The sequence below is a fragment of the Lonchura striata genome, chromosome 23 (assembly GCF_050655825.1).
Source record: "Lonchura striata isolate lonStrDom1 chromosome 23, ASM5065582v1, whole genome shotgun sequence".
NCBI lineage: Eukaryota > Metazoa > Chordata > Aves > Passeriformes > Estrildidae > Lonchura > Lonchura striata.
Window position 1 is genome coordinate 2,277,852 of NC_140725.1, and position 25,864 is coordinate 2,303,715.

The 25,864-nt window shown below is 44.2% G+C and overlaps 1 protein-coding gene across 3 annotated transcripts; it reads right to left on the reverse strand.

Annotated features, from left to right (window-relative positions):
• Positions 1–1,155: 1,155 nt before the first annotated feature.
• Positions 1,156–25,789, reverse strand: KHDRBS1 (KH RNA binding domain containing, signal transduction associated 1). Of its 3 annotated transcripts, XR_013341196.2 has the most exons (11): positions 25,409–25,789; positions 18,720–18,847; positions 17,582–17,698; positions 15,977–16,123; positions 14,540–14,676; positions 12,293–12,509; positions 10,613–10,680; positions 9,577–9,635; positions 6,496–6,690; positions 3,646–3,710; positions 1,156–2,268 (listed from the first exon to the last, which is right to left on the reverse strand). XR_013341196.2 is itself a non-coding variant. In XM_077788546.2 (9 exons), the coding sequence occupies exons 1-9, from the start codon at positions 25,689–25,691 to the stop codon at positions 6,593–6,595; spliced, it is 1,254 nt and encodes a 417-aa protein (XP_077644672.1). In that variant the 5' UTR covers positions 25,692–25,789; the 3' UTR covers positions 5,194–6,592. The 3 variants fall into 3 exon arrangements, 1 of the variants encoding a protein (XP_077644672.1); XR_014949913.1 differs by having other exon boundaries at positions 1,156–3,710; XM_077788546.2 differs by lacking the exons at positions 1,156–2,268; positions 3,646–3,710 and having other exon boundaries at positions 5,194–6,690.
• Between the last annotated feature and the right edge of the window lie 75 nt (positions 25,790–25,864).

Consider the following 25,864-nt stretch of genomic DNA (forward strand, 5'->3'; position numbering starts at 1 on the left):
ATATTGCAGTTTTCCAACAGGCAGCTGGAGATCCAAGGGAGTTCCCAGGCTCCAAGGGAGGCTCTGGTGTTCTCCAACACTCCCAAAAAAACCTGGCAGATTCCCATTTTCCATTCACAGAACATAGGAGTTCCAACTGATCCTCTGGAATCGGCTCCCTCTTGGCAAAAAGGAGCAAAGGGAGCGTGGAGAAACATTCCCATGGAAACAGATGGAAGGCTCAGCTGGGCTGTGCTCACAGCAGGGGAAAATGAGGGAAAATGAGGGGAAAATGAGGGGAAAATGAAGAAAAAATGAGGGAAAAATGAGGGGAAAATGAGGAAAAAATGAGGGAAAAATGAGGAAAAAATGAGGAAAAAATGAGGGAAAAATGCGGGGGAAAATGAGGGGAAAACATCTCCATGCCATGGACACTACCATGGAATTCCTGCCCCTCACCATCCACTGCTCATCCCAGGTGCTGCAGGTTCCATGAAGGAGAAATTCCTGATCCATGGAGGAAAAATTTCCCTGATCCATGAAGAGGAATTCCTGATCCATGAAGGTGGAATTTCCTGATCCATGAAGAGGAATTCCCTAATCTATTAAGAAATTCCCTGATCCATGAAGGAGAAATTTCTTGATCCATGGAGGAATTCCATGATCTCCATGAAGGAGAAATTCCTGATCCATGAAGGAGAATTCCCTGATCCATGAAGGAGGAATTCCTGATCCATGAAGGACAAATTCCCTGAGAAATTTTCCTCCCCAAAAGCTCCAGCTGGAGCATTCCCTGCTCTCCTCTCCTCTCCTCCTGGGTCTCTCCAGGCTGCTGGAACCCCCCTGATCCCAAATTTTCTTTGGGAGAGCAGCAGGAGGGGTTCAGGAGTTTTTTTTTGTTTTTTTTTTTCCCCTTGGCTCTGCTGGTGGCAGATGCTCCCACAGAAAATTCCCATTTGTTCAAACGTGGACAGGGAATGCAGCTTGGCTGGAATTTTGGAGGTAAAAGATGAAACCACCATGCTTTCAGTGAGGCTGAGAGGGGAAAAAAAATCCCAGAAAAGCTGAAATTCCCAACCTTGGAATGTCGGGATGGTGGAAGGTGGCCCTGGAGCAGCTTGAAGGTCCCTCCCAGCCCAGAGCATTCCCTAAATCCACGATTCCATGGAATGAAGCTGGGAGCCACGGGCTTTATTGAAATAATCCAAACAGAACGTGGAAAACGGGGGGAAGGAACGGGCAGGGGATGAGGAAAAGCTGCTGGGGACACCTCTGGAATTGCAGCTGGGGGGTTTTCCTGGGATTCACTGCCCACCGAGGACAAAATCCAGGGTTGTGGCAGCTCAGAGCAAGGCCAGGCTGGGGTTTTGCACCCCAGGGCTGCACTGGAGGCTGGAGAAGCTGTTCCCATTCTGGGAAAATGGGAATGCTGAGCCACGGAGCAGGAGGGTGCTCCCAGAGCCAAGTTTCTCCTGACAAAACCAGGATTTTGTTGGGAAACATTCCCAGAGAGGAGATGTGAACAGAGGCAAGAACAACGGGGGATTTTCTCTGGGTTGGGAGGGGTCTTGCCCAAAATCCTACAAATGACAAATGTGGATGAGCCCTTTGGGAAAACAGGGGGAGGAGAAGATCCCTGGCACTTGGGAGCAGAATTCCAGCAGGAAAGGGAAGGTTCTCCAGGTTCCTGAGGGGACTCAGACTGCCAGGAATCTCCATCCCTCCCAAATCCCTGCATCACCCTGGAATGTCTGGCTGATTCCGATGCTGGGGGGTTATTTTGGGATCTCAGGTGGGCTCTGGCAGCCTCCGGGGTTAAATCCTGCCTGGAAAAGTGCTGGAAAAGTGCTTGGGAGCAGAATTCCAGCAGGAAAGGGAAGGTTCTCCAGGTTCCTGAGGGGACTCAGACTGCCAGGAATCTCCATCCCTCCCAAATCCCTGCATCACCCTGGAATGTCTGGCTGATTCCGATGCTGGGGGGTTATTTTGGGATCTCAGGTGGGCTCTGGCAGCCTCCGGGGTTAAATCCTGCCTGGAAAAGTGCTGGGAGAGGGAAGGAAGGGGGGAAGGAGCTGTCTGATCCAAGGAATGCTTGAAAAACACTCCCAGCACATCCAGTTGTTTCAATATATTCACATTTCCATCCTTTCCCATCACCATCCCACAAAAAAAAACAAGGCACGAGCTGGGTTATTCCAAAGGCAGCATCACCAGATCCATTTGGGAATAAATTGCTTCCTAAGAGATGATTCTCTAGCAAATCTTTTCCACTTGATCTAAAAGCTGGGCCTATTAGGAGAGAAATGGGAAAGATTGGTGCATTGCCATAAAAAGAAATAATAAAAAAATTGATGTTCCAATTGCACTGGAAATGAAGATGGATTTGATAAGGACAAATCCAGGCCTGATATCATTTCCCTCCTGGCAGGAGGGAAATTCACTTTTCAAGTGCAGGGATGCAGGGTGAATTCCCTGCTGCAGCATTCCCACAAATTGGCTCTTCCCTGTTCCTGATGCTCCTGAGGTAAGAGGGGCTCCTTTGGGAGCTTTATGATCCACTATAAAATTAAATTTATCCTTTTATATCCCCTGCTCAGCTTGGATTTGGGCTTTTCCAGCATTTCAAGGGGGAATTGTTTGGTGATTTGGGCTTTTCCAGCATTTCAAGGGGTGATTCCTTGGGGATTTGGGCTTTTCCAGCATTCCAACGCTGGATTCTTTGGTGATTTGGGTTTTTTCAGCATTCCAAGACTGGATTCCTTGGGGATTTGGGCTTTTCCAACATTTTAAGCATGGATTCTTTGGGGATTTGAGTTTTTCCAGCATTTCAAGGGGGAATTCCTGGGTGATTTGGGCTTTTCCAGCATATTAAGCACGGATTCCTTGGTGATTTTGGCTTTTCCAGCATTTTGAGGCTGGATTCCTTGGGGATTTGGGCTTTTCCAGCATTTCAAGCCTGGATTCCTTGGTGTTTTTAATTTGTGGAGCTCAGGGGCAGCATTCTGCTGTTCCCAAAGGAATCCCACAGGGAAATAGGGAAGGAATTGTGTCCTTTGCTGACGTGATCACCCCCAAACCACTCCCAGCCACGCAGCAAAGAGAATTTTTATTTTTTTTTTTTAGGGAAGCATCTCCTCTGCTCCATCCCTGGAAGCGCTGGAGCAATTTGGGACGGGGGAAGGAATTGGGAAATTGAATCCCAAAAAGCCCAGTGGGAGATTCCCTGGCAGGATTCCATAAAAACCAATCCCAGCAGCCACATCCCCATTCCAAAATCCGTGGATGAGAAGTGGAAGTGGAAAGATCTGCAGCCTGGAATTTTCGTGGGTTTTGGGAATTCCTGAGCCATTCCCAGACCCTGCCCTGCTCCTGGAGCATAAAGGAATAAATCCCAAAGTCTGGGAAGCACCTTCCAGGCCTGCCTGGGATTCCATGAAATCTCTGCATCCCAAAATCCTTTAAAATCCCCTAAAAACTCAGCTCAGGAGCCTCCTCCACGCTGTGACCTGAGGGAAGCAGCTTCCCCTTTTTATTTATTTTATTTTATTTTTTTTTGGTGTGGATCCAAGGAAAAATCAGAATTTTGCAGCTCAGATGGTGCCACCCCCACGTTGGGAACTCAAACAAGGGGTTGTAAAAAACCAAAAAAAATCCCCCAAAACTCACCCAGCTGGCGCTGACCCTGCTCCTCCTCCTCCTCCTCACCCCGTTGAGTCACAGCCCCAAAATTCCTGCAAATCAAAGAAAAAAATCGTGAGGATCCTGACAAAGAGATTAAAAGATAAAAAAATTAAAAAATTAAAAAAAAAAAAAAAGGGAAAGGAAAGAAAGAGATTCCTGCATGCAATTACACATGAAGGAAAAACATGCAACTTCAGCTGAGCTATGGACATTTCACAGGAAACAGCAATTCTGGGGGGGCTAAAAATTGGTATTTTCAAACAACTGAGCAGAATTTGGGGTTTTTTTGGGGTTTTTTGTTGTTGTTTTGGCAGTAGCAGGACTAGCTTGGATTCATGTGCATTTTACATCTTTTATCCTTTAAAAAATCCAGCATATTTAAATTTTGGCCCACATTCCATCCCAGTGCATCTGCCAAGGGCACATTATTAAAAGTTATTGCTAATTTATGCCACGTGGGTCGGTTTAAACGTTTATATTTAAAATTTTTTTTTTTTTTGGTGGGTTTTTTTTTTTCCCCTTTTTACATTAAATTAACACCTGAAGGGTCGGCTGGGTAAAAAGTTTACGTCACAGGTTTATGGAAAAGAGAAATGTGCTATATTAAAATCAGACATTTAGGTTACCTTTTTTTGGGCTTTGCGGTTTACACATCCTGATTTCTCCTGCTGATAATTTTCCTTTAAAAGGGGGGGCATAGGCTGATCTTTTCATCACATTATGCCCTGAAAGCTGACTCCAAACCAGTGTTGAAAATTCAGTTATTTGCACTTTAATAACAATCTACAAATACAACTTTTGTGTGTTTTTTATAATTATTTTTAAATATTCCCCTTGGTTCATGCGCTGCAGGGTTTTTTTTTTTTTTTCCTAAAATTCTATTTTTCACCCCCGAGCAGTTTAATCCTCTCCCCCTAAAATTCCAAATTCACCTGTTGGATGCGAAATAACAAACCATGGAACATTGATTTTTAAATAGAAATATATTAAATATCTCTACGTCCACACCCTCTCTGAAAGGATTTAAGGAGCAGCTGCAGCACCGTCCACCAACAAAAAAAAATTGATTTTTAAAGTGGTTTTTCCAAGGAAAAGCTGCTTGGAAGCATCATCTTAGCCAAGGGGGGGTTAGAGAAAGCAATTCCTTGGAATTCTCAGCATTCCTACTTAAACCTCTGGAATATTCTCTGAGGCCACCTGAAATCTGAATCATCAAGCAAAGAACCACCAAATGCTTCCCAAATTCAGATTTCTGCCTCAAAACTGCTTTCAGCAACTTCCAGGGGGTGAAAAACAATTTTTTTTTGGGGGTCTTTTTCATATATTTTTTTAAAATAAATTTTTGTTTTGTCATGAGAATTACCAAAAAACCACCATTTTTTTTTTTTTTTTTTAGAAATGCCTCCACGGTTTTAAAAGAAATAATAATAATAATAATAATAAATAAAAAAGAGAAATTAAGTTTAGCATGGATTTAAAGTTGTTTGGAAAAAAAAAACCAAAACCTCCAAAAACAAATGACAATTCATCACATTTACTTTGATTAAAAAAGGACTAAACTTTATTGACAGATTGAACAGACATTTTTGACACGTTTTGAGCTACCTAGTTAGGCAGACTTTACACAAAATGTAGCATTTTTCTCTTCCAGAACAGAGTGGGAGGACAGAGTAACAAATCCAATTAGGACTTGATCTTATGTACAAAGTGAAATTTTGGATTGTTTTGTCTTTTTTTTGGGGTTTTTTTGTTTGTTTTTTACAGCTGCAGTGTCCCTTTTTATGCAAAGCTCGTGCTGAGATACACTTGAAGTGGCTGGGACTGCTCGAAATTTATTTTTTGGGGTGAGTTTGGAATTTTCAGCAGATTTTCTGCCCCAAAGGGCGACAAAAAATGTGAATTTTACAGGCCTACCATGAAATATTCTTTCTATCAAACACTGGGCAATTAAAACCATATTTTGGGATTTTTTTTCCTTTAAGAATTGTTCATTTAGAATTAAACTAAAATCCCTTTCCACTGGAAAAATATTCCCAAGCATATCTCAACACTGCACGGGGGGCTAGATTTCAAAATCCACATAAGAAAAGTCAATTTTTTACCAACCTAATTTTTTTCCTTTTAAGTCAATTCTCTTTAGAAAATGCTATTTAATTTGTTTGGAGGATCCTTTGGGTTAAAATTTAAACTTCAGGATTCACCAGCAATCTCCTTTTAAAGGGTTGGCATCTGAAGTTATTTTTTTGTGGTTTTTTTTTTTTTTTTTTTTTTAATGGTGGCAGCCACTACTGTTACATTATGATTTTAAATCTTTAAAAAATAACCCTGAATTTTGAAATGTAGCCTACTTTGGGATTCTGCAACTACAACCTTTAATGGGTTCCTTTAAAACAAACTTTAAAACTTTTAACAAAACCTTAATTTCAGAACTAAGCAAAGCACGTCACTTTTTGGGAACTAACATTTTTAAGCTTGGTTTTTAGTTTGGTGGTTTTTTTTTGTCTTTTTTTTTTTTAACCCCTTAAAAAAGGTACAGTTTGGTTGTGTTGTTTTTTTTTTTTTTTTTTTACCTAAAACGACAAAGAAAGAAAAGCCATCTACACACTGAAGAAGAAGAAAAAAATCAAAACCTTCCCCAAAAAAATAAAAGAACACCCAAAAAAAAAGCAAAAAAAAAAAGAAATAAAAAACAACAAAACCCCCCAAAAATAATAAAAATTAAGAATTCTCCCCTTCTAAATCTATTGAAATTCACCTGGAGAAGTCACTAGATACAAGGTGAGGATGGAGTGGGAGGAAAAAAAGGGCCAGGAAGAAAAACAGGGAGACAATTACTTGTCTGCTGTGGGTAAAGCAACGGGAATCCCGGGAGATACAAGAACCAGTAACAAGGGTTTGCTCCTAAATTGGGATTTTTGGCCCCGTTTTGGGGTCAGTAGCGGCCGTAGGGGTGCTCCCTGTAGCCCCCCTTGACTGGCCGGGCTGGGGGGGCCTTCAGGGAGGGCCGGGTCCCGTTCCAGTCATCTTGGCCTGTGGGGAAAAGGAGAAAAAGTCAGGGTTGGGCTGGAGGGAGGGGAGGAAAAACCCGAAAATTGGGAAAAAATGGGCTGGGAGAGGCGGGGGGAGGTGGGGAATGAGGGCGGGAGGTGGCAGGGGAGATGGGTGAGAGAGCCTTGAGATAGCTGCTGGAAAGAGCTCCTGAAAAACTCCTGATCTCCCCCAAAACAGCTCCTGAAAAACTCCTGATCTCCCTCAAAACAGCTCCTGAAAAACTCCTGATCCCCCCCAAAACCAGATCCTGATCCCCCAAAACAGCTCCTGAAAAACTCCTGATCCCCCCCAAAACCAGATCCTGATCCCCCAAAACAGCTCCTCAAAACAGTTCCTTATCCTCCAAAACAGCTCCTGAAAAACTCCTGATCCCCCAAAAGAGCTCCCCAAAACCAGTTCCTCCAAAAGAGCTCCCCAAAACCAGCTCCTGATCCCCCAAAACCAGCTCCCCAAAACAGCTTCTGATCCCCCAAAACAGCTCCTCAAAACCTGCTCCTGATCCCCCAAAACAACTCCCCAAAAACAGCTCCTGATCCCCAAAACAGCTCCCTAAAAACAGCTCCTGATCCCCAAAACAGCTCCCTAAAAACAGCTCCTCAAAACCTGCTCCTGATCCCCCAAAACAACTCCCCAAAACCAGCTCCTGATCCCCAAAACAGCCCCCCAGAACCAGCTCCTGACCCCCAGAACCAGCTCCTGACCCCCCAGAACCAGCTCCTGACCCCCCAGAACCAGCTCCTGACCCCCCAGCGCCTGCCAGCACTGCCCACGCCGTGCTGGCACAGTCAAAGCGTGCTGCCCATGGCCGGGGTGACCTTTAAGGCCCCTTTCACCCCGAACCAATCCAGAATCCCCTGAAAAAATCACAATTTGCTCGCAACACCCACCCCTGGGAGCTGCCCCTGCCAGCTGTGGGCAAACCTCCCCAGACACCAAACCCCTCCCCGCTCTCTCCAGCCCAGCTGGGTGATTTATCTCCGATTTAAAACTCTGTTTGCAGGGAAGCAGAGACCAGAGGAAACTGCAGGGGATGAACAGCTCAGATTATCTGAGCCAAGTGTGCAAAGGCACAAAAAGCTCTTTGTGCTCGGGGGGACGCGGGCTCAGCAAAGCCAGGCACAGGCAGCAGCTCCTGGGAGCAGCTGGAGCAAAACATCCCGGCAGGCCCCTGGGTTTGGGATTAAATCTGGAGCAGGGAATGTCCTAATGCTCCTGGGTTTGGGATTAAACCTGGTCCTGAGGCTGCTGGGTTTGGGATTAAATCTGGAGCAGGGAATGTCCTAATGCTCCTGGGTTTGGGATTAAACCTGGTCCTGAGGCTCCTGGGTTTGGGATTAAACCTGGAGCAGGGAAAGTCCTTAGGCTCTTCAATTTGGGCTTAAACTGGAGCAGGGAACACCTTGATGCTCCTGGATTTAAATCTGGAACAGAGAAAACCTTGAGGCTCCTGGATTTAAATCTGGAACAAGGAACACCTTGAGGCTCCTGCATTTAAACCTGGAGCAGGGAACTCTCCAAGGCTCCTGGATTTGGGTTTAAAACTGGAGCAGGAAAGGTCCTGAGGCTCCTGGATTTGAATTTAAACCTGGAGCAGAGAAAGTCCATAGGCTAATGAATTTGGGCTTAAACCTGGAGCAGGGAATGTCCTGAGGCTCCTGGATTTAAACCTGGAGCAGGGAACACCTCAATGCTCCTGGATTTGAATTCAAACCTGGAGCAAGGTGAGCAGGAGACAACAACTCTGCTTCCTTTATTCTGCCAGGACATGAATTCCCAAACCCCAGGGATCTCCAGCTGGTCAGGAATGTCACCACCTGCACTCACTCAGCTGTGGAAGGGACTGGTTCCAGCCACGTGGAATTTTAAGGAGTGCTTTGGGAATTTGGGATATCATGAGGTCTGGAAAATTCCTTGGGGTCCCCTCCCAATTTCCCTGTGTGAGGAGCAGGAAAGGCCTTGGATGTGCCCAGGAACAACAGAACTCCTCTGGAACGTCAGCACAAATCCAGAGGCAATCCCAGAGCAGCCCTGGGGGGGAAAATGAACTCTGGCCCAGGCCAGGCTGCTCTGGGGACAGAGGACAATGATTCCTCCTCACTGCCACATCCAGGTGCCATTCCCAGCCTGGGGATGGGAGCTGCCTTCAAAAATAAATGAGCCACAGCTGAGGGGAGCAGGAGGCAGGGAGGCACCTTTGGAATGTCTTCCCAAGGAAGCAGGTGATGAATTCCTGTTTTAATTTCCTTTTCCTGGGGAACTTTATCCCAACCCTTCATTCCCTCACTTTTACCCTTCCAGTTCTCTCCCTGTCCCATGGGTGAGGAGTGAGAGTGGGCTGTGACTGCCTGACTGCCCTTTGGGGTTAAATCACCACATTTTGGTTCAGCCCAGCCTAAATTGGGAGTTTTACATAATTCAGATTAGCTAAGCTTTGCCTGCGGAATCAAGCTGGCTCCACAGAGCCCAGGAGAGGCCTCCTCGTGACATTTAAATCCAATTTTTGAGCAGATCTACAGAGTCAGGATCAGGGATTGTGAGGATGAAGGAAGCAGATGGAACCACATAAAATCCAGCCCATGAAAACCAGAGTGCAGCACAAGTGCTGTGGGAGGAAATCCAGACCTGAAATATTCTAAAGCTACAAGGAAATGAAGACATTTCCAGAGTTTAAAAATGGATTTTTTTTGAAGTATCACCATTGAGACAATCAAGATTGAGAAGAACCTAAACCCACAGAGAGGTTGTTCAGACCTAAATAAAAACACCACGAGGTTCTCCTCATTTTTCATCCAGACATTGGAAAAGTGCACAATTGACCACAAGCAATTCCCAACCCCTTCCTTATCCCAGAATTCCCAGACATACCATAAGCTTCGTAGGTTTCCTGTGCCTCCCCGTGTCCATAATCATAATATTCTGTATCCCTGGAAAAACAAGGAGGTGGTTACACACAGGGAAATGCCATTCCCACAGTGCCACCAAAAACCAGGGAAAGAGAAGATGCTCTGGGTCATCCCCCAGATTCCAGCAGAATCTACAGCTCAGTGGGGATTCCATTGGCTTAAAATGGGATTTAAAAGAGGGGGTAAAAAAGAAGAAGGGAAAAAAAGGGGGAAAATGGGAAAAAAAAAAAGGGGGAAAATGGGAGAAAGCGAGGAGGAAAAGAGGGGGAAAAAAAGAGGGGGGAAAAAAGAGGGGGAAAAAAAGAGGGGGAAAAAAAGAGGGGGAAAAAAAGAGGGGGGAAAAAAGAGGGGGAAAAAAAGAGGGGGGAAAAAAGATTGGGAAAAAAAGAAGAGGAAAAAAAGGGGGAAAAAAAGGGGAAAAAAAGGGGAGAAAAAGGGGGAGAAAAAGGGGGAAAAAAGGGGGAAAAAAGGGGGAAAAAAGGGGGAAAAAAGGGGGAAGAAAAGGGGGAAGAAAAGGGGGAAAAAGGGGGAAAAAGGGGGGAAAAGGGGGGAAAAGGGGGGAAAAGGGGGGAAAAGGGGGGAAAAGGGGGGAAAAAGGGGGAAAAAGGGGGAAAAAGGGGGAAAAAGGGGGAAAAAGGGGGAAAAAGGGGGAAAAAGGGGGAAAAAGGGGGAAAAAGGGGGAAAAAGGGGGGAAAAGGGGGAAAAAGGGGGAAAAAAGGGGGAAAAAAGGGGGAAAAAGGGGGAAAAAGGGGGGAAAAAGGGGGGAAAAAGGGGGGAAAAAAGGGGGAAAAAAGGGGGAAAAAAGGGGGAAAAAAAGGGGGAAAAAAGGGGGAAAAAAAGGGGGAAAAAAAGGGGGAAAAAAAGGGGGAAAAAAAGGGGGAAAAAAAGGAGAAAAAAAGGGGAAAAAAAGGGGAAAAAAAGAGGGGGAAAAAAGAGGGGGAAAAAAAGAAGGGAAAAGGCCACGCAGCATTCCTTTGGGAAGAGGAAATCCAACTCACCCTTGGCCCTGGCTGTAGTAGCCCTCGTAGCCCTCGTAGCTCTGCTCTGCATACGTTTCATCGTAGCCCTGGCGAAATCGGGGACACAAAAGTGTCACAGGAGGAGCAAAAAGGAACCAAACCCACAGCAGATTCCAGAGGAGCCTGGAAATCCTGGCCTGCCTCAGGGAAAAGCTCAGGCACAGCACAGAGAGAGCCCCAGGGCTGGGAAGGGATGGATCCCGCTGGATTAGGAATGGTTCCATCCCCAGGGATAAATCCATGTGCCAGGAGAGGAATGATTCCATCCCCAGGGATAAATCCATGTGCCACCAGAGGAATGATTCCATCCCCAGGGAAAAATCCATGGGCCAGGAGAGGAATGATTCCATCCCCAGGGATAAATCCATGTGCCAGGACAGGAATTGTTCCATCCCTGGGCACTCTCCCCTGAGCTCCAGGATAACGCTCCCAGGGATGCCCAGGATGGGATTTTGGGGTGTCTGTGCAGGGCCAGGAGCTGGGCTGGATGATTCCAGGATATTCCATAATTCTGTGTCATCCAAACCACACATTTAAAACCCCCAACCTCTGAATTTTTTGGTGGAAAAAACCCCATTCTGCTGAGAAGAGAAATCAAATTTTCAGGTGTATCAGGATTTGTGATGATCCCAGAACCATTCCAGTGGTCCCTGGTGATCCCAGAACCATCCTAAAGGTTTCTGGTGATCCCAGCACCACCCCAGGAGTTGGTGGGATCCCAGAACCATCCCAATGGTCCCTGGTGATCCCAGCATCACCCCACTGATCCCTGGTGACCCCAACACCATTCCCACTAATCCCTGGTGATCCCAACACCATTCCCAAGGATCCCTGGTGACCCCACTAACCCCTGGTGATCCAACACCATTCCCACTAATCCCTGGTGACCCCACTGAACCCTGGTGACCCCAACTCCATTCCCAAGGATCCCTGGTGATCCCAGTGATCCCAGGTGACCCCAACTCCATACCCAAGGATCCCTGGTGACCCAACACCATTCCCACTAATCCCTGGTGACCCCAACTCCATTCCCAAGGATCCCTGGGGATCCCAGCACCATCCCACAGATCCCTGGTGACCCCAACTCCATTCCCAAGGATCCCTGGTGACCCAACACCATTCCCACTAATCCCTGGTGACCCCAACTCCATTCCCAAGGATCCCTGGGGATCCCAGCACCATCCCACAGATCCCTGGTGACCCCAACTCCATTCCCAAGGATCCCTGGTGACCCAACACCATTCCCACTAATCCCTGGTGATCCCACAGATCCCTGGTGACTCCAACTGCATTCCCAAGGATCCCTGGGGATCCCAGCACCATCCCACAGATCCCTGGTGACCCCAACACCATTCCCACTAAGCCCTGGTGACCCCAACTCCATTCCCAAGGATCCCTGGTGACCCCACTAATCCCTGGTGAACCCAGCACCATTCCCACTAATCCCTGGTGATCCCACAGATCCCTGGTGACCCCAACTCCATTCCCAAGGATCCCTGGGGATCCCAGCACCATTCCACTGATCCCCGGTGACCCCAACTCCATTCCCAAGGATCCCTGCTGACCCCGCCGATCCCCACCCCACCACAACCCTCCCATTCGCCCCACCACTCCGAACCCCGTTAATGACTCAACAGCCGCTAATTAACGTCTGCTTACATATTCCTCGTAGGTCTCCGGCACGGGGGGAGGGGGCAGGGGGATCCTCTGGATGCCAGCTGCCCGTGCCCGGGGGGCCGGAGCGCCCCGCACGGCGGGCGGAGGCGGCACCCCCCGGGCCAGCGCGGCCCCCCGGGCCATGGCCCCGCGCACCGGGGCTCCCCGCACCAGGGCACCCCGAGGAGGAGGAGGAGGAGGGGGACCAACCCCACGGCCCCTGCGGAGGACACAGAAAAGTGGCTCAGGAGCTGCTGAGGATGGGGATTTTCAGGGCTGGGAATTGTGGATGGGCTCAGTGTGGGGTAGGGGTGTTTGTCTTGATTTCAGGATTGTTATGGAGGAAAGAGAGAGAAAACAAGAAGGAAAATGGGGGTAAAAAATACAGGAGTAAAAAAACAGGTGGGGGAAAGGAGAAGGGGGAAAAGGAGAAGGGGGAAAAGGAGAAGGGGGAAAAGGAGAAGGGGGAAAAGGAGAAGGGGGAAAAGGAGAAAGAAGGGGGAAAAGGAGAAAGAAGGGGGAAAAGGAGAAAGAAGGGGGAAAAGGAGAAAGAAGGGGGAAAAGGAGAAGGGGGAAAAGGAGAAGGGGGAAAAAGAGAAGGGGAAAAGAAGGGGGAAAGGAGAAAGAAGGGGGAAAAGAAGAAGGGGGAAAGGAGAAAGAAGGGGGAAAAGGAGAAGGGGGAAAAGGAGAAGGGGGAAAAGGAGAAGGGGGAAAAGGAGAAGGGGGAAAAGGAGAAAGAAGGGGGAAAAGGAGAAAGAAGGGGGAAAAGGAGAAAGAAGGGGGAAAAGGAGAAAGAAGGGGCAAAAGGAGAAAGAAGGGGGAAAAGGAGAAGGGGGAAAAGGAGAAGGGGGAAAAAGAGAAGGGGGAAAAAGAGAAGGGGGAAAAAGAGAAGGGGGAAAAAGAGAAGGGGGAAAAAGAGAAGGGGGAAAGGAGAAAGAAGGGGGAAAAGAAGAAGGGGGAAAGGAGAAAGAAGGGGGAAAAGGAGAAGGGGGAAAAGGAGGGGGAAAAAATTTCCCTTTTCTGCTCCTCATTTGTCTTATGTGGAATAATAAAAAACGTGTTTAGAGAATGGTTTGATTGGATTTTTAGAGGAATGTTTGAGCCTGTTGGCCAATGCAATCCACTTGTGTTTAGGGTCACGAGTTGTGAGTTAGATATAGTAGTTAGAAAAAGTAGGTTTGTAGTTTTAGTATCTCCTTTAAATAGTATATGAATGTATTATAATAAAGAAATCATTCAGCCTTCTGGAATCAGACATCAGCATTTCCTCCCACTGAATTCCCCTGCATTTACAATGGGGTTGGAAGTGGAAATTGTGCTGTGAGAGGCACAGAGCTCTCCTCTGGGTGAGAGTTCTGCTGCTGGAGGTGGGAAGCTGGAAAGAGCAGGAGCCAGGGAAGCACCTTTGGAATGTGTTCCCAAGGAAGCAGGGGATGAATTCCTGTTTTAATTTCCTTTTCCTGGGGAACTTTACCCCAACCCTTCATTCCCTCGCTTTTACCCTTCCAGTTCTCTCCCTGTCCCATGGGTGAGGAGTGAGAGTGGGCTGTGACTGCCCTTTGGGGTTAAATCACCACATTTTGGTTCAGCCCAGCCTAAATTGGGAGTTTTACATAATTCAGATTAGCTAAGATTTGCCTACGGAGTCAAGCTGGCTCCACAGAGCCAAGGAGAGGCCTCCTCGTGACATTTAAATCCAATTTTTGAGCAGATCTACAGAGTCAGGATCAGGGATTGTGAGGATGAAGGAGGCTCAAGTAGACAAAGAAATCTGATACAGAACTTTGGGTAGGGAATTTCACTCCAAAGGTGCCTCCCACCCACCTGGGATCACTCCAGATCCCTCAGGATCACTCCAAGCAGAAGGAAAAGCACCAGCCCACGGATCAGGGAGTGAGGTAAGCATGAAGGAACAGTTTTGTTGCCAGCTTATCCCCAAGCTTTGCCAGAACGACGCCACCCCAGAGCTCTGTAGGGATGGGCACTTCCAGCTGAGAATGCTGAGGGGGGCTACAGCACATCCATCCCATTTCTGAGAGCTTCCTTCAGGAAACTACAGCTGAAACCCACCCCAAACCCACCCCAAACCCATCCCAAACCCACCCCAAACCCCAACCACGGCGCCCTGAGCCAGCAGGGCAGCACCCCAAAGTCAGGCCGAGCTGCTGTGCCAGGAGCAGCAGCTGAAGCTCTCTGAGAGCCCAGCTGGGAGGGCAAGGCAGCATTCCCTGGCTGGGATTTTGGGAATACCTTGGCACGGGAGGAGGGGGAGGTGGGGCTGCCCCCCGGCCCCGCCCGGGGCCGCCTCGGCCGCGGTTGGGCTCCGGGACCCCGTTGAGATAAGAGAGCTCCAGGAACTGCTCCTGGCAGATATCATCCATCATATCCTGCAGAAAGCACGGAAACAAGGATAAACATAAAGATCACTGAGGATCCTGGAGAGCCCAGCACCATCCCAGTGCTTCCTGGAGATCCCAGAACCATCTCAGTGATCCTTGGAGATCTCAGAACCATCCCAGAGCTCCCAGGAGATGCCAGCACCATTCCCAAAGGTCCCTGTAGAACCCAGCACCATCCCAGAGCTTCCTGGAGATCCCAGAACCATCTCAGTGATCCTTGGAGATCTCAGAACCATCCCAGAGCTCCCAGGAGATGCCAGCACCATTCCCAGAGCTTCCTGGAGATCTCAGAACCATCCCAGTGCTTCCTGGAGATCCCAGCACCATCTCAGTTATTCCTTGGGATCCCAGCACCATCCCAGAGCTCCCTGGAGATCTCAGAACCATTCCCAAAGGTCCCTGGAGATCCCAGAGGTTCCCAGTGGATCCCAGCACCATTCCCAATGGTCTCTGGAGATCCCAGCAGCATCCCAGCACACCCCAGCAATCCCAGGAGATCCAAGAGCTCCCTGGAGATCCCAGAACCATTCCCAATGGTCCCTGGAGATCCCATAAATTCCCAGTGATCACAGTACCATCCCATTGTTTCCTGGAGATCCCATAAATTCCCAGTGATCACAGTACCATCCCATTGTTTCCTGGAGATCCCAGCACCATCCCAGAGCTCCCTGGAGATCCCAGAACCATTCCCAAATGTCCCTGGAGATCCCAGCAGCATCCCTGGACACCCCAGCACTCCCAGGAGATCCCAGAGCTCCCTGGAGATCCCAGCACCATTCCCAATGGTCCCTGGAGATCTCAGAACCATTCCCAAAGGTCCCTGGAGATCCCAGAGGTTCCCAGTGGATCCCAGCACCATTCCCAATGGTCCCTGGAGATCCCAGCAGCATCCCAGCACACCCCAGTGCTCCCTGGAGATCCCAGAGCTCCCTGGAGATCCCAGCACATCCCAGCTCTCCCTGGAGATCCCAGCACACCCCAGCTCTCCCTGGAGATCCCAGCACACCCCAGCTCTCCCTGGAGATCCCAGCACACCCCAGCTCTCCCTGGAGATGCCAGCACACCCCAGCTCTCCCTGGAGATCCCAGCACACCCCAGCTCTCCCTGGAGATGCCAGCACACCCCAGCTCTCCCTGGAGATCCCAGCTCTCCCCGGAGATGCCGGCACACCCCAGCTCTCCCTGGAGATCCCAGCTCTCCCTGGAGATCCCAGCTCTCCCTGGAGATCCCAGCTCTCCCCGGAGATGCCGGCACACCCCAGCCCGCCGCAGCGCTCCCCGGCACTCACAGGCACCAGGAACTTCTTGACCTCCTCCATGGCGTGGGCCATGAGGCCGTAGGCCTCGCAGGGCGGCCCGAAGACCTCGATGAAGACGTGCAGCTCCATGTTGAGGTGCGCGTACTTGGGGTCGCCGCCCTTGCGCAGCTCCTCCTCCTGCAGGGAGCACACAGAGCCTGAGACGGGCACGGGGCACTGCACGGAGCCTGGCACAGCCCACGGGATGGGAACAGCGAGATCAGGCTCGGGGGTTATCGCACTTATTTCTAGTTTTTTGTTTCTTTTGAAATGTATTTTTATTATTTTTATTTTATTTATTTAATCTGTATTATTTTAATTTCATTCGTTTAATTTCCATTGTTTTTATTTTATTTTTTAATTTTTGTTTATACTATTTTTGTTTTAAATTTTACAATTATTTTTATTTTATTTATTTAATTTGTATTATTTTAATGTCTTTTATTTAAATTTTATTTTTTTAATTTTAATTTTAAATTTTATTTTTATTTTATGCATTTAATTTTTATTATTTTAATTTCATTTATTATTTTAATTTCATTTATTTAAATTTTGTTATTTTTATTTTATTGGTAATTTTTATTTTTATTTTATTTCTAAATTTATTCTTATTACTTTTATTTTAATTTTAAATTTACTTTTATTATTTTTATTATTTTTTATTATTTTTATTTTATTTTTACTATTTTAACAGTTTTATTATTTACATTTTATTTTTATTATTTTATAGTTTATTTTTACTATTTTATTTTCTTCTTACGTTTTATTTTTTACTATTTTTATTTTATTAATGTTATTTTTACTATTTTTATTTTATTTTTTACAATTTATTTTAATTTTAATTTTATTCAATTTAAAATTATTCATTTTTTACGTTTTTATTTTTACTATTTTTATTTGATTAGTTTTATTTTTTACATTGTATTTTAATTATTTCTATTTTATTAAAATTTTATTTCTATTATTTATATTTAATTTATTTTTTGAATTTTATTTTCACTATATTTAAAATTAATTTTATTTTTGACATTTCATTGTATTAATTTCATTGAATTAATTTTTTAAGTTTTATTTTCATTATTTTTGTTTTATTCAATTTTAAATGTATTTTATTTCTTATTTTTGAAGTTTTATTAGTACCATTTTTATTGTATTTATTTTTATTGTATTTATTATTTTTTGCTGTTTAAAGCCCTCTCCTTCTAATTTGTGATTCACCAAAAATTATCACATTGCTCCAACATCTCCAGAGAACCAGAAAAATTTAAATATTTCAGAGGGAGCAGCTAAAAAAGGGATTTTTATATTTTTATAGAGGGGGAAAAAATATCCTTTCAGTGAATGGCTCTTCAGGAGAATAATCCTTATTTTATCAACTTCTTAATTCTAATTAAAAATTCTAACTTTTAAAATTTTAATTCTAATTGTTCAGTTCTAATTAAATAACAGATTTAATTTTAATTTCAATTTTAATTTTAAATTTAATTAAAAGTAATTTAATTTTAATTCAATCTTTCCTTGGAAGTTTTTTCTAGTTGAATTTTGAATAAAATGCTTTAATTCTCACACCATAAATGGAATTTTGTTTCCCCTTACCTTGGCTTTGTCTCTCATGGAACCTTTCCCCAGTACAGAGATTTTAGCACCAGTTTCTTCCTGGAGTCTCTTAATGGTGTTGCCTTGGGGTCCCAAAATCTTCCCAACAAAATTAAACTGGAAATTAAGAAAAAAAAAAAAATAAAATCAGTTCCAGGGCTCAAAAACACCAACAAAATTTTTCTCAATTTTCTGGCAGTTGACAAAAAAAAAAATCACTTTTAATTTTCTCCTCACCTCACAAATAGAAAAAATGCACAGGAAAATTTAAGTTTTGAAAAGAAAATTTAAGGTTCAAAAGGAAAATTTAAGGTTTGAAAAGAAAATTCAAGTTTGGAAAGGCAAATTCAAGATTTGAAAGGAAAATTAACCTTTCAAAAGAAAATCTTAACTTTCAAAAAGAAAATTTAACTTTCAAAAGAAAAATTCAAGCTGGTTCAAAAGAAAAATTTAAGGTTCAAAAAGAAAATTTAACTTTCAGAAGGAAAATTCAAGTTGATTCAAAAGGAAAATGCAAGGTTCAAAAGGAAAATTTACTTTTCAAAAGGAAAATTCAAGTTATTTCAAAAGGAAAACTCAAGGTTCAAATGAAAATTCAAAGTTCAAAAGGAAAATTCAAGCTTCAAAAGGAAAATTCAAGTTGTTTCAAATGGAAAATTCAATGTTCAAAAGGAAAATCTACCTTTCAAAAAGAAAATTCAAGTTGTTTCAAAAGGAAAATTCAAGTTTTGAAAAGAAAATTCAAATTTCAAATCTTTCTTTTCAAAAAAATAAAAGCCCCAGCAGAAAGATGGAGCTAAATTAATTGTTTCAATCCCAACATCAACTCTGCAGCAGCTTTCCAGCAAATTTTAAGGAATTAAAAGTAAAAAAATCTAAAAAACCCTCCACAGACAGAATTCTCTGCTCCAGCAATCCGAGATCCCACCACTTATCCCAAGATATTGGAAAAATTCCATTTATTACAAATAAAAACCCTGCAAGCTTGCAGGGGATCAAAGCAACTCCTTCCTTTTTTACAATAAATATCTTGAATTTTGGTGGAAAATGAGGATTTAATTCCTGCTGCCGCTCTGCCAGTCAAAATCCCAGGGAAATGAGAAAATTCCCAAGATTTTGGTTTTTTTTGGGCTCTCACCTTGGGGTATTGCTTGACAGGGATCAGAACTCGTTCCTTCAGCTTCATGTTCTTGTGGGAAAATAAATCCAGGTAATTCTCCTCCTCGTCCTTCTTTGTTGTCTCACCCTTCTGAATTTTTTCAATTTCTGGATCAAAAGAAAATAAAAATAATATAAAGAAATGTATTTTTGAGATAAGGTGTGCTTTTTTTCAATTTATAAATAAAAATAAAACAAAAAGAATATAAGTACTAATATAAATTAATATAGTTTTGAGATAAGGTGTGCTTTTTTCAATTTAGAAATTAAAATAAAAATAACATAAAAATAAAATAAAAATAATATAAATTAATATATTTTTGTGATAAGGTGTGCTTATCTCAATTTAATTCTTAAATTTTGAAATAAAAATAAAAGAAAAATATAAATAATATAATAAAGAATATATTTTTGAGAGAAGTTGTGCTTATCTCAATTTAATTTTTAAAAAATTAAAATAAAAATAATAGAAATAATAATATAAAATAATATATTTCGGAGATAAGGTGTGCTTATCTCTAATTTTTTAAATTTCGAAATAAAAAATAATATAAATAGTAATATAAAGTATTTTTGAGATAAGGTGTGGTTTTTTCAATTTATAAATAAAAATAAAACAAAAATAATAAGAATATTAGTATAAATTAATATATTTTTGAGATAAGGTGTGCTTATCTCAATTTAATTTTTAAAATTTCGAAATCAAAATAAAAATAATAGAAACAATACAAATATAGCTATTAATAATAGAAATAACAACATAAAACCAGGGCTGTTTTATATTTTACTTTAAGCAGCAGCAGATCAGAAATGGAATCACAACAAGGACAGAACCCTACAAATACCACAAGGAATCTAAATCTGCAAACCAGCCCAAATTACATTAAAATTCAATATTTTTTTAATAAATTGTGACAGAAATCAGCAAGTTTTCATCATCCAACTCAAATTAATTTTGTTTAATTAGTGGTGGCAACACGTGCAGGCACGATGTGTTTTTGATTAAATTGAAAATATTCCCAATAAAACATCAGTGTGATTATTTGGAATGGAATTATTTGGAATGGAATTATTTGGAATATTGTTTTTATTTCCTAACCCAGTGTGGTGTGAGGTAGGAAATTTTCCCAGCTTCATTTAATGAAATAAATTCAGATTTATCACACAAATCATTCCTAAGTGGCTTTTTCAACCCTCAGCTGTGCACCCATAAAAGGCAGTCCCAGAAATAATTAATTCTATCAATATTTCACCTCCCAAAATTAAGATTTTTATTTTGCTTTTTTTAATTGCTTGTGGTGAATTAAAAATGAGTTTTGAGGTGGCTTGAGGTGACAGTCCCAAAAACCTGCTGGAATTAGGTCATGAAGGGAATTTAATTAGGAATTAAATTCAGTTTTCACTGAGAGAAGCCAGGAGACGGAAAATCCTCTTTCAGGCATTTTTGAAAAATTTTTAAAATGAGTTGGAAATTCATTTTCCTGCTGCAGGAATAACCCCCCCAGCATTTGCCAGAAGAAAACAGCCTGGATTTCCCTTCTCAGGGGTAATAAAACCACAATTTTTATTTCAAGGCAAACCAATTCCCCCAAATTTGGAATCAATCCATCATTAACAATCCCAAATTAGTGCTGATCCTAAAAAAAACCAAAAAACAACCTAAATTGATCCCATCATAAAATCCTCATTTCAGGTTCTTTAGCAGGAGAGGTGAAAAAATGAAATTATGATGTTTCAGCAGGTGAAAAAATGAAATTATGATGTTTCAGGAGCAATCCAACCTCAAGGAAAAATCATCAAATCACCTCTATTTTAATTATATATATATATATATATTTTTTTTTTTTCACCATGACACAGAAATTGTGTAAAAAACCTAAATTTTGGATTTCTACTCCCAGCAGCCCCTTGGCTCCCATGACTCCTTAATTTTAAAAATTAAAGCAGAATTCAAGAGATTTCTTTTAAGAAGCGATTTTTTCTCAAAATACAAAGGAAAAGTAAAAAAACCCCTCAAGTTCACCCACTGCCAAATTTATAAAATAAGAGAAAAAAGCTGCATTGGTTCGTTTTATGGAGTTTTTTTACATTTTAGCAAGAACAGAGCAGATAATCAAGATTTGGAAATCAAATATTGTGCAGGTTGCCTGGCTAAGGATAGCATAAAACCCTTAAATAATTTTGTTTTCCTAAAACCATTCCTGAAAACGCACCCTGCAGACGAACAAGGAAAGTTCGGGAATTCCAGGCTCCTCCAAGCTTTGGGAATTCCAAGCTCTGGGAATTCCAGGCTCCTCCAAGCTTTGGAAATTCCAAGTTTGGGAATTCCAAGCTCTGGGAATTCCAGGCTCCTCCAAGCTTTGGGAATTCCAATATTTGGGAATTCCAAGCTCCTCCAAGCTTTGGGAATTCTAAGCTTTGGGAATTCCAGGCTTTGGGAAGTCCATGCTCTGGGAATTCCAGGCTCCTCCAAGCTTTGGGAACTCCAAGTTTGGGAAAGTCAAATAGAATGACCCCTAAAAAACCCCCAAACCCCAAAGAATTTGGGGGTGGCACCTCTGAGCCTCCTCCATCCTCCCCTGCTTCCTGGCTGGTTCGATTTCTCAGGAAGGAGAACAGTTCCTGGGCAGATTCCAAGAATTTGGAATCCTAATCCCACCGTTTCCCTCCCCAAAACACCAGGCCGGGATTCCTGGGCAGGCAGCTCTGCCTTGGGGGTTTGCTGGGAAGGGAGGGCACTGCCAGGAGAAGGGGCACGGGGTGAGATTTGGGATGTGGCACAGGTGGGAGAAACTCCTGGGAATGGCACTGAGGGGGGAACGGGAATGGCCACAGGAGCAGGAATGGCCATAGAGGTGGGAATGGGAATGGCCACAGAGGCAGGAATGGCCACTGAGGTGGAAATGGCCACAGCTCTGGGAATGGCCACTGAGGTTGGAATGGGAATGGCCACAGGAGCAGGAATGGCCACTGAGATGGGAACGGGAATGACCACAGCACTGGGAAGGGGAATGGACACTGAGGTGGGAATGGGAATGGCCACTGAGGTGGAAATGGCCACAGTTCTGGGAATGGGAGTGGCCACAGCAGCAGGAATAGGGATGGCCACTGAGGTGGGAAGGGGAAAAGGGGAATGGCCACAGAGATGGGAATGGGAATGGCCACTGAGGTGGGAAGGGGAATGGCCACAGCACTGGGAATGGGAGTGGCCAAAGCAGCAGGAATGGCCACACAGGTGGGAATGGGAATGGACACTTATGTGGGAATGGGAATGGCCACAGCACTGGGAATGGGAATGGCCAAAGCAGCAGGAATGGCCACACAGGTGGGAATGGGAATGGCCACAGGAGCAGGAATGGCCACAGAGGTGGGAATGGGAATGGCCACTGAGGTGGGAATGGGAATGGCCACTAAGGTTGGAATGGGAATGACCACAGGAGCAGGAATGGCCAGAGAGGTGGGAATGGCCACTGAGGTGGGAATGGGAATGACCACAGGAGCAGGAATGGCCAGAGAGGTGGGAATGGCCACAGAGGCGGGAATGGGAACAGTCGCAGCAGTGCCAGCAGTGGGGAACGTCGCCATGGCTGAACAAAAGGGAAATAGAGAAGTGCAAAGTGAAATGGTTTGGGAACAATCCAGCCCGGGAGAGCTGGGGACAATTTCAGGCGGCAGTCAGGGGACGGGATATCCACTGGGAAGGACGGGAATGGAAGGAATCTCCACGTCAGGAGAGCCTGGGCTCCACGTGGAACGAGCTCCAGGGTGACCCTCTCACCTCCATGACCTCAGCCTCCCTAATCCCTGTTTGGGTGCCAAGGGTGGCATTGCCACCCCGCCCTGCCCACTGCCAGCAGCGCACAGCCTGGATCCGGATCTGGCCTGAATCCAGCAGGGAATTCCGGGGGGAATCCCCCAGCACCTCCAGCTGCTCCTTCCTGCTCTCACTCCCACCCCGCACAGCTCACACATCCTTGGGAAGCTCAGCTCTTCTCCCTTGCAGTTTCTCCGTGAAATAAAACCGGCTAAAATTCCCAAAAAAACCCAAAAAACCCACACCCGGCTAACACACGATGGGATATATCCCATTTTCCCAAAGCAGGGAAGCAGAGGGCTGTGCCCTTCACACCTCCCCTGCTCTTTCCACAGTTTAAACCCAAAGGAAACCAAAACAAAAAAAAAAAAGGATTTTCTTGTTCCTATGCAAAAGGAAGGTCATACAGACACCAAATCCCAGGAGGGAAACAAGGATTATATTTGAAAATGCAAGAAATCCCAGTTTTCAGTTTTTCTTCCTTTCCATACCAGAGTCAATGGAATCGATAAGAATCTCATCACTGCCAGCAAAAAAAAAAAGGGACAATTTCCTCTAGAAATACAGAACCACCAAATATTTTAGACAACTTTAAGATGTTTCTAAAGAAATGAATGCAGAATTCCAGCAGGGCTCCCTCCCCGAGGCAGGCAGCCTGAGCAACTTCCACTTCTGGGAAGGAAAAAAAGGCTGGAATTAGAATCCTGCTGACCCTCAGGATGGGTTCTGTGTCTGGAAATCATTTTGCTGGAGTTGTGCATCACGGCTTTGGCCCAGAGTGAAATTCCAAATAATCCAGAGCACCCTGGGGGTCATCCAGGCAAAAAGAAAATCACCTAAACCCACCATTTTACCTCCAATTCTTTCTTGTTTTACTGCTCAGCTCACCCTGAACTGGGACTGGGAATGCTCCCCCCAAAAAAAATTCAAAATACCCACAGCTGGAGCTGCTGCAATTTTACATCCCCCAAAGCTGCAGTCATTAAAATAATAAATTAATGAATAAAAAGCCCTCCCTACACTCTCGTCACACCCCTCAGGTGAAGGAGGCTCTGCAGGATGTGGGAATTTGCAAATTCCCTGGGTTTCCTTTGGCTGGGAGGCGCCACAGCCGAGCTGGGTGAAGGATTTTATTAATCAAACCCATGAAACCGATGGAAAATCGGATTACAAACCCATTTATTTAGCTCCAGATGCTGGTGGGTGATGCTGTAATGGGTTGTTTGCACAAAGGGAGAGAAGCAATTCCCAAGAATTATTCCCTGCATAAAATGAGCTCCTAAAACCTCCAGAGCTGCAGCAAAACTCTGCATTTTTAAGCACCGAGAAAAAGAAATATTTAAGAAAAAAAGCAGGTGAAGAAATAAATAATTTAAAAAATTCCAATTAAGAAATTTAAATTGTTAATTCAAATAACTTAAATAAATAATAATTAAATAAATTACCATTGGCTAATGACCATTAAAATTATTATAAAATGTAATAAAATAAAATTTAATAATTTCATTAATTAGAATAATTCTAAAAGTCTAATAAATAATCTTTAAATCCCAATAAAAATTATAATAGATACAATAATGAATATGATAAATTTAATTATATATATTATAATAGAATGATATAATAATAAATAGAATAAATAGAGCTATAAATATGATAAATACTATAATATGATAATAAATATGATAATAAATAATTATAAATATTATAAATATAATAATATAATGATAAATGTAATAAATATAATGATAAGCATATTAACATAACAACAGTAAATATAATGATAAAAATATAATAATTTAACAATCTTAAAAGCAGGTGGAAAAAAAATAATTAAAAATAAAGAACAAAATAGAATAATAAATATATAATAAAAAATAACTAAAAAAGCACCAATGGAAATGTCATCCGAGCAATCCTCCCGATTTGCCCACAGAAATCCCCCTGATTTCTGGGACACAGCTCCTTTTCTTCCAGCTATTTTTAGGGATTTTTATGGGACTCGCATTACCGACAGCCTGAGACTTGTCAGCAAAGGAGAGGAGCTGTCCCCAAAGCAGGTCACCAGAGGGACATTCCAGGCCCGGGACTGTCCCCTGGGATTGTCACTCCCACCCTGAAACCTGGAAGGAGCTCGGGGATGAGGTGATGAACTGGGCATCGCTTGAACATCGCAATTATCATCAGCAGATTTCCTATTACCACCAGGTTTTCCTTCAATTCTTAAACTCAAATATTATTTAAAAAAAATAAATACCGCCACGTTTTATTTCGACTATTAAACTTATATTTAAAAAGTATTTCAAAAATTATTTCATTTAAAATGATTTTAAAAAATTATTTCCTTTCAGTTAGCTCAAGGGTTTTGATTCTCTTGATTCCCTTTAATTTCAGTTACCTCAATGATTTTGATTCTCCTTTCATTTCATTTATCTCAAGGCTTTTGATTCTCTTGATTCTCCTTTTATTTCATTTATCTCAAGGCTTTTGATTCTCTTGATTCTCCTTTTATTTCAGTTATCTCAAGGCTTTTGATTCTCTTGATTCTCCTTTTATTTCAGTCATCTCAAGGGTTTTGATTCTCTTGATTCTCCTTTCATTTCATTTATCTCAAGGCTTTTGATTCTCTTGATTCTCCTGTCATTTCGGTCATCTCAAGGCTTTTGATTCTCCTGTCTGGCCGAGGCCACACCACGAAAGCTCACACAATGCAACCTAACACAACCACCAATAAAACACCCACAAAACTCTCGCTTTACACGGGGAAATAACCTTGCGATTCCACATGGAAATATCTCATTCCCAGCCCTCAGAACGGCCACCGGGACCCGCTCTCCCCGCCGCGCTCCCGGTACCTGCGGTGAGGAGCTGCATGGCGTGCGTGAAGGACGGGTCCAGGCTGTCCTTCTCGGCCATCAGCTCGGGCAGGTACTTGTTCTCAGGCTCCATCTTGCCTCCAACCATACCGGATCCCCCCGGCCCCGATGTCCCACCGACCACGCTCACACCGGGCGGCGGCGGCTGCGCTGCGGCCCCGCGGGCCCCTCCGCCACCACGGGGCGGCCGGCGCGGCGCTGCGCGGCCACCGGGGCCTTGTCCCCGAGATAAACGACCGCTGGGGTCGTCACGGCGCTGCATGAGGCGGTGCCGCGGAAGGGAACGCGGGGCCGGGCCGGCGAGAGCGGCGGGAGCGGAGCGGCCACACCGCCCGCGCAGCGGCCGGGCCGGAACTGCCGCGGCGGAAGCGCCCGGCGCGAGCGTGAGGGGAGCCGCGGGAGCGCGCCGCGCATGCGCCGGCGCCGGGCGGGAGT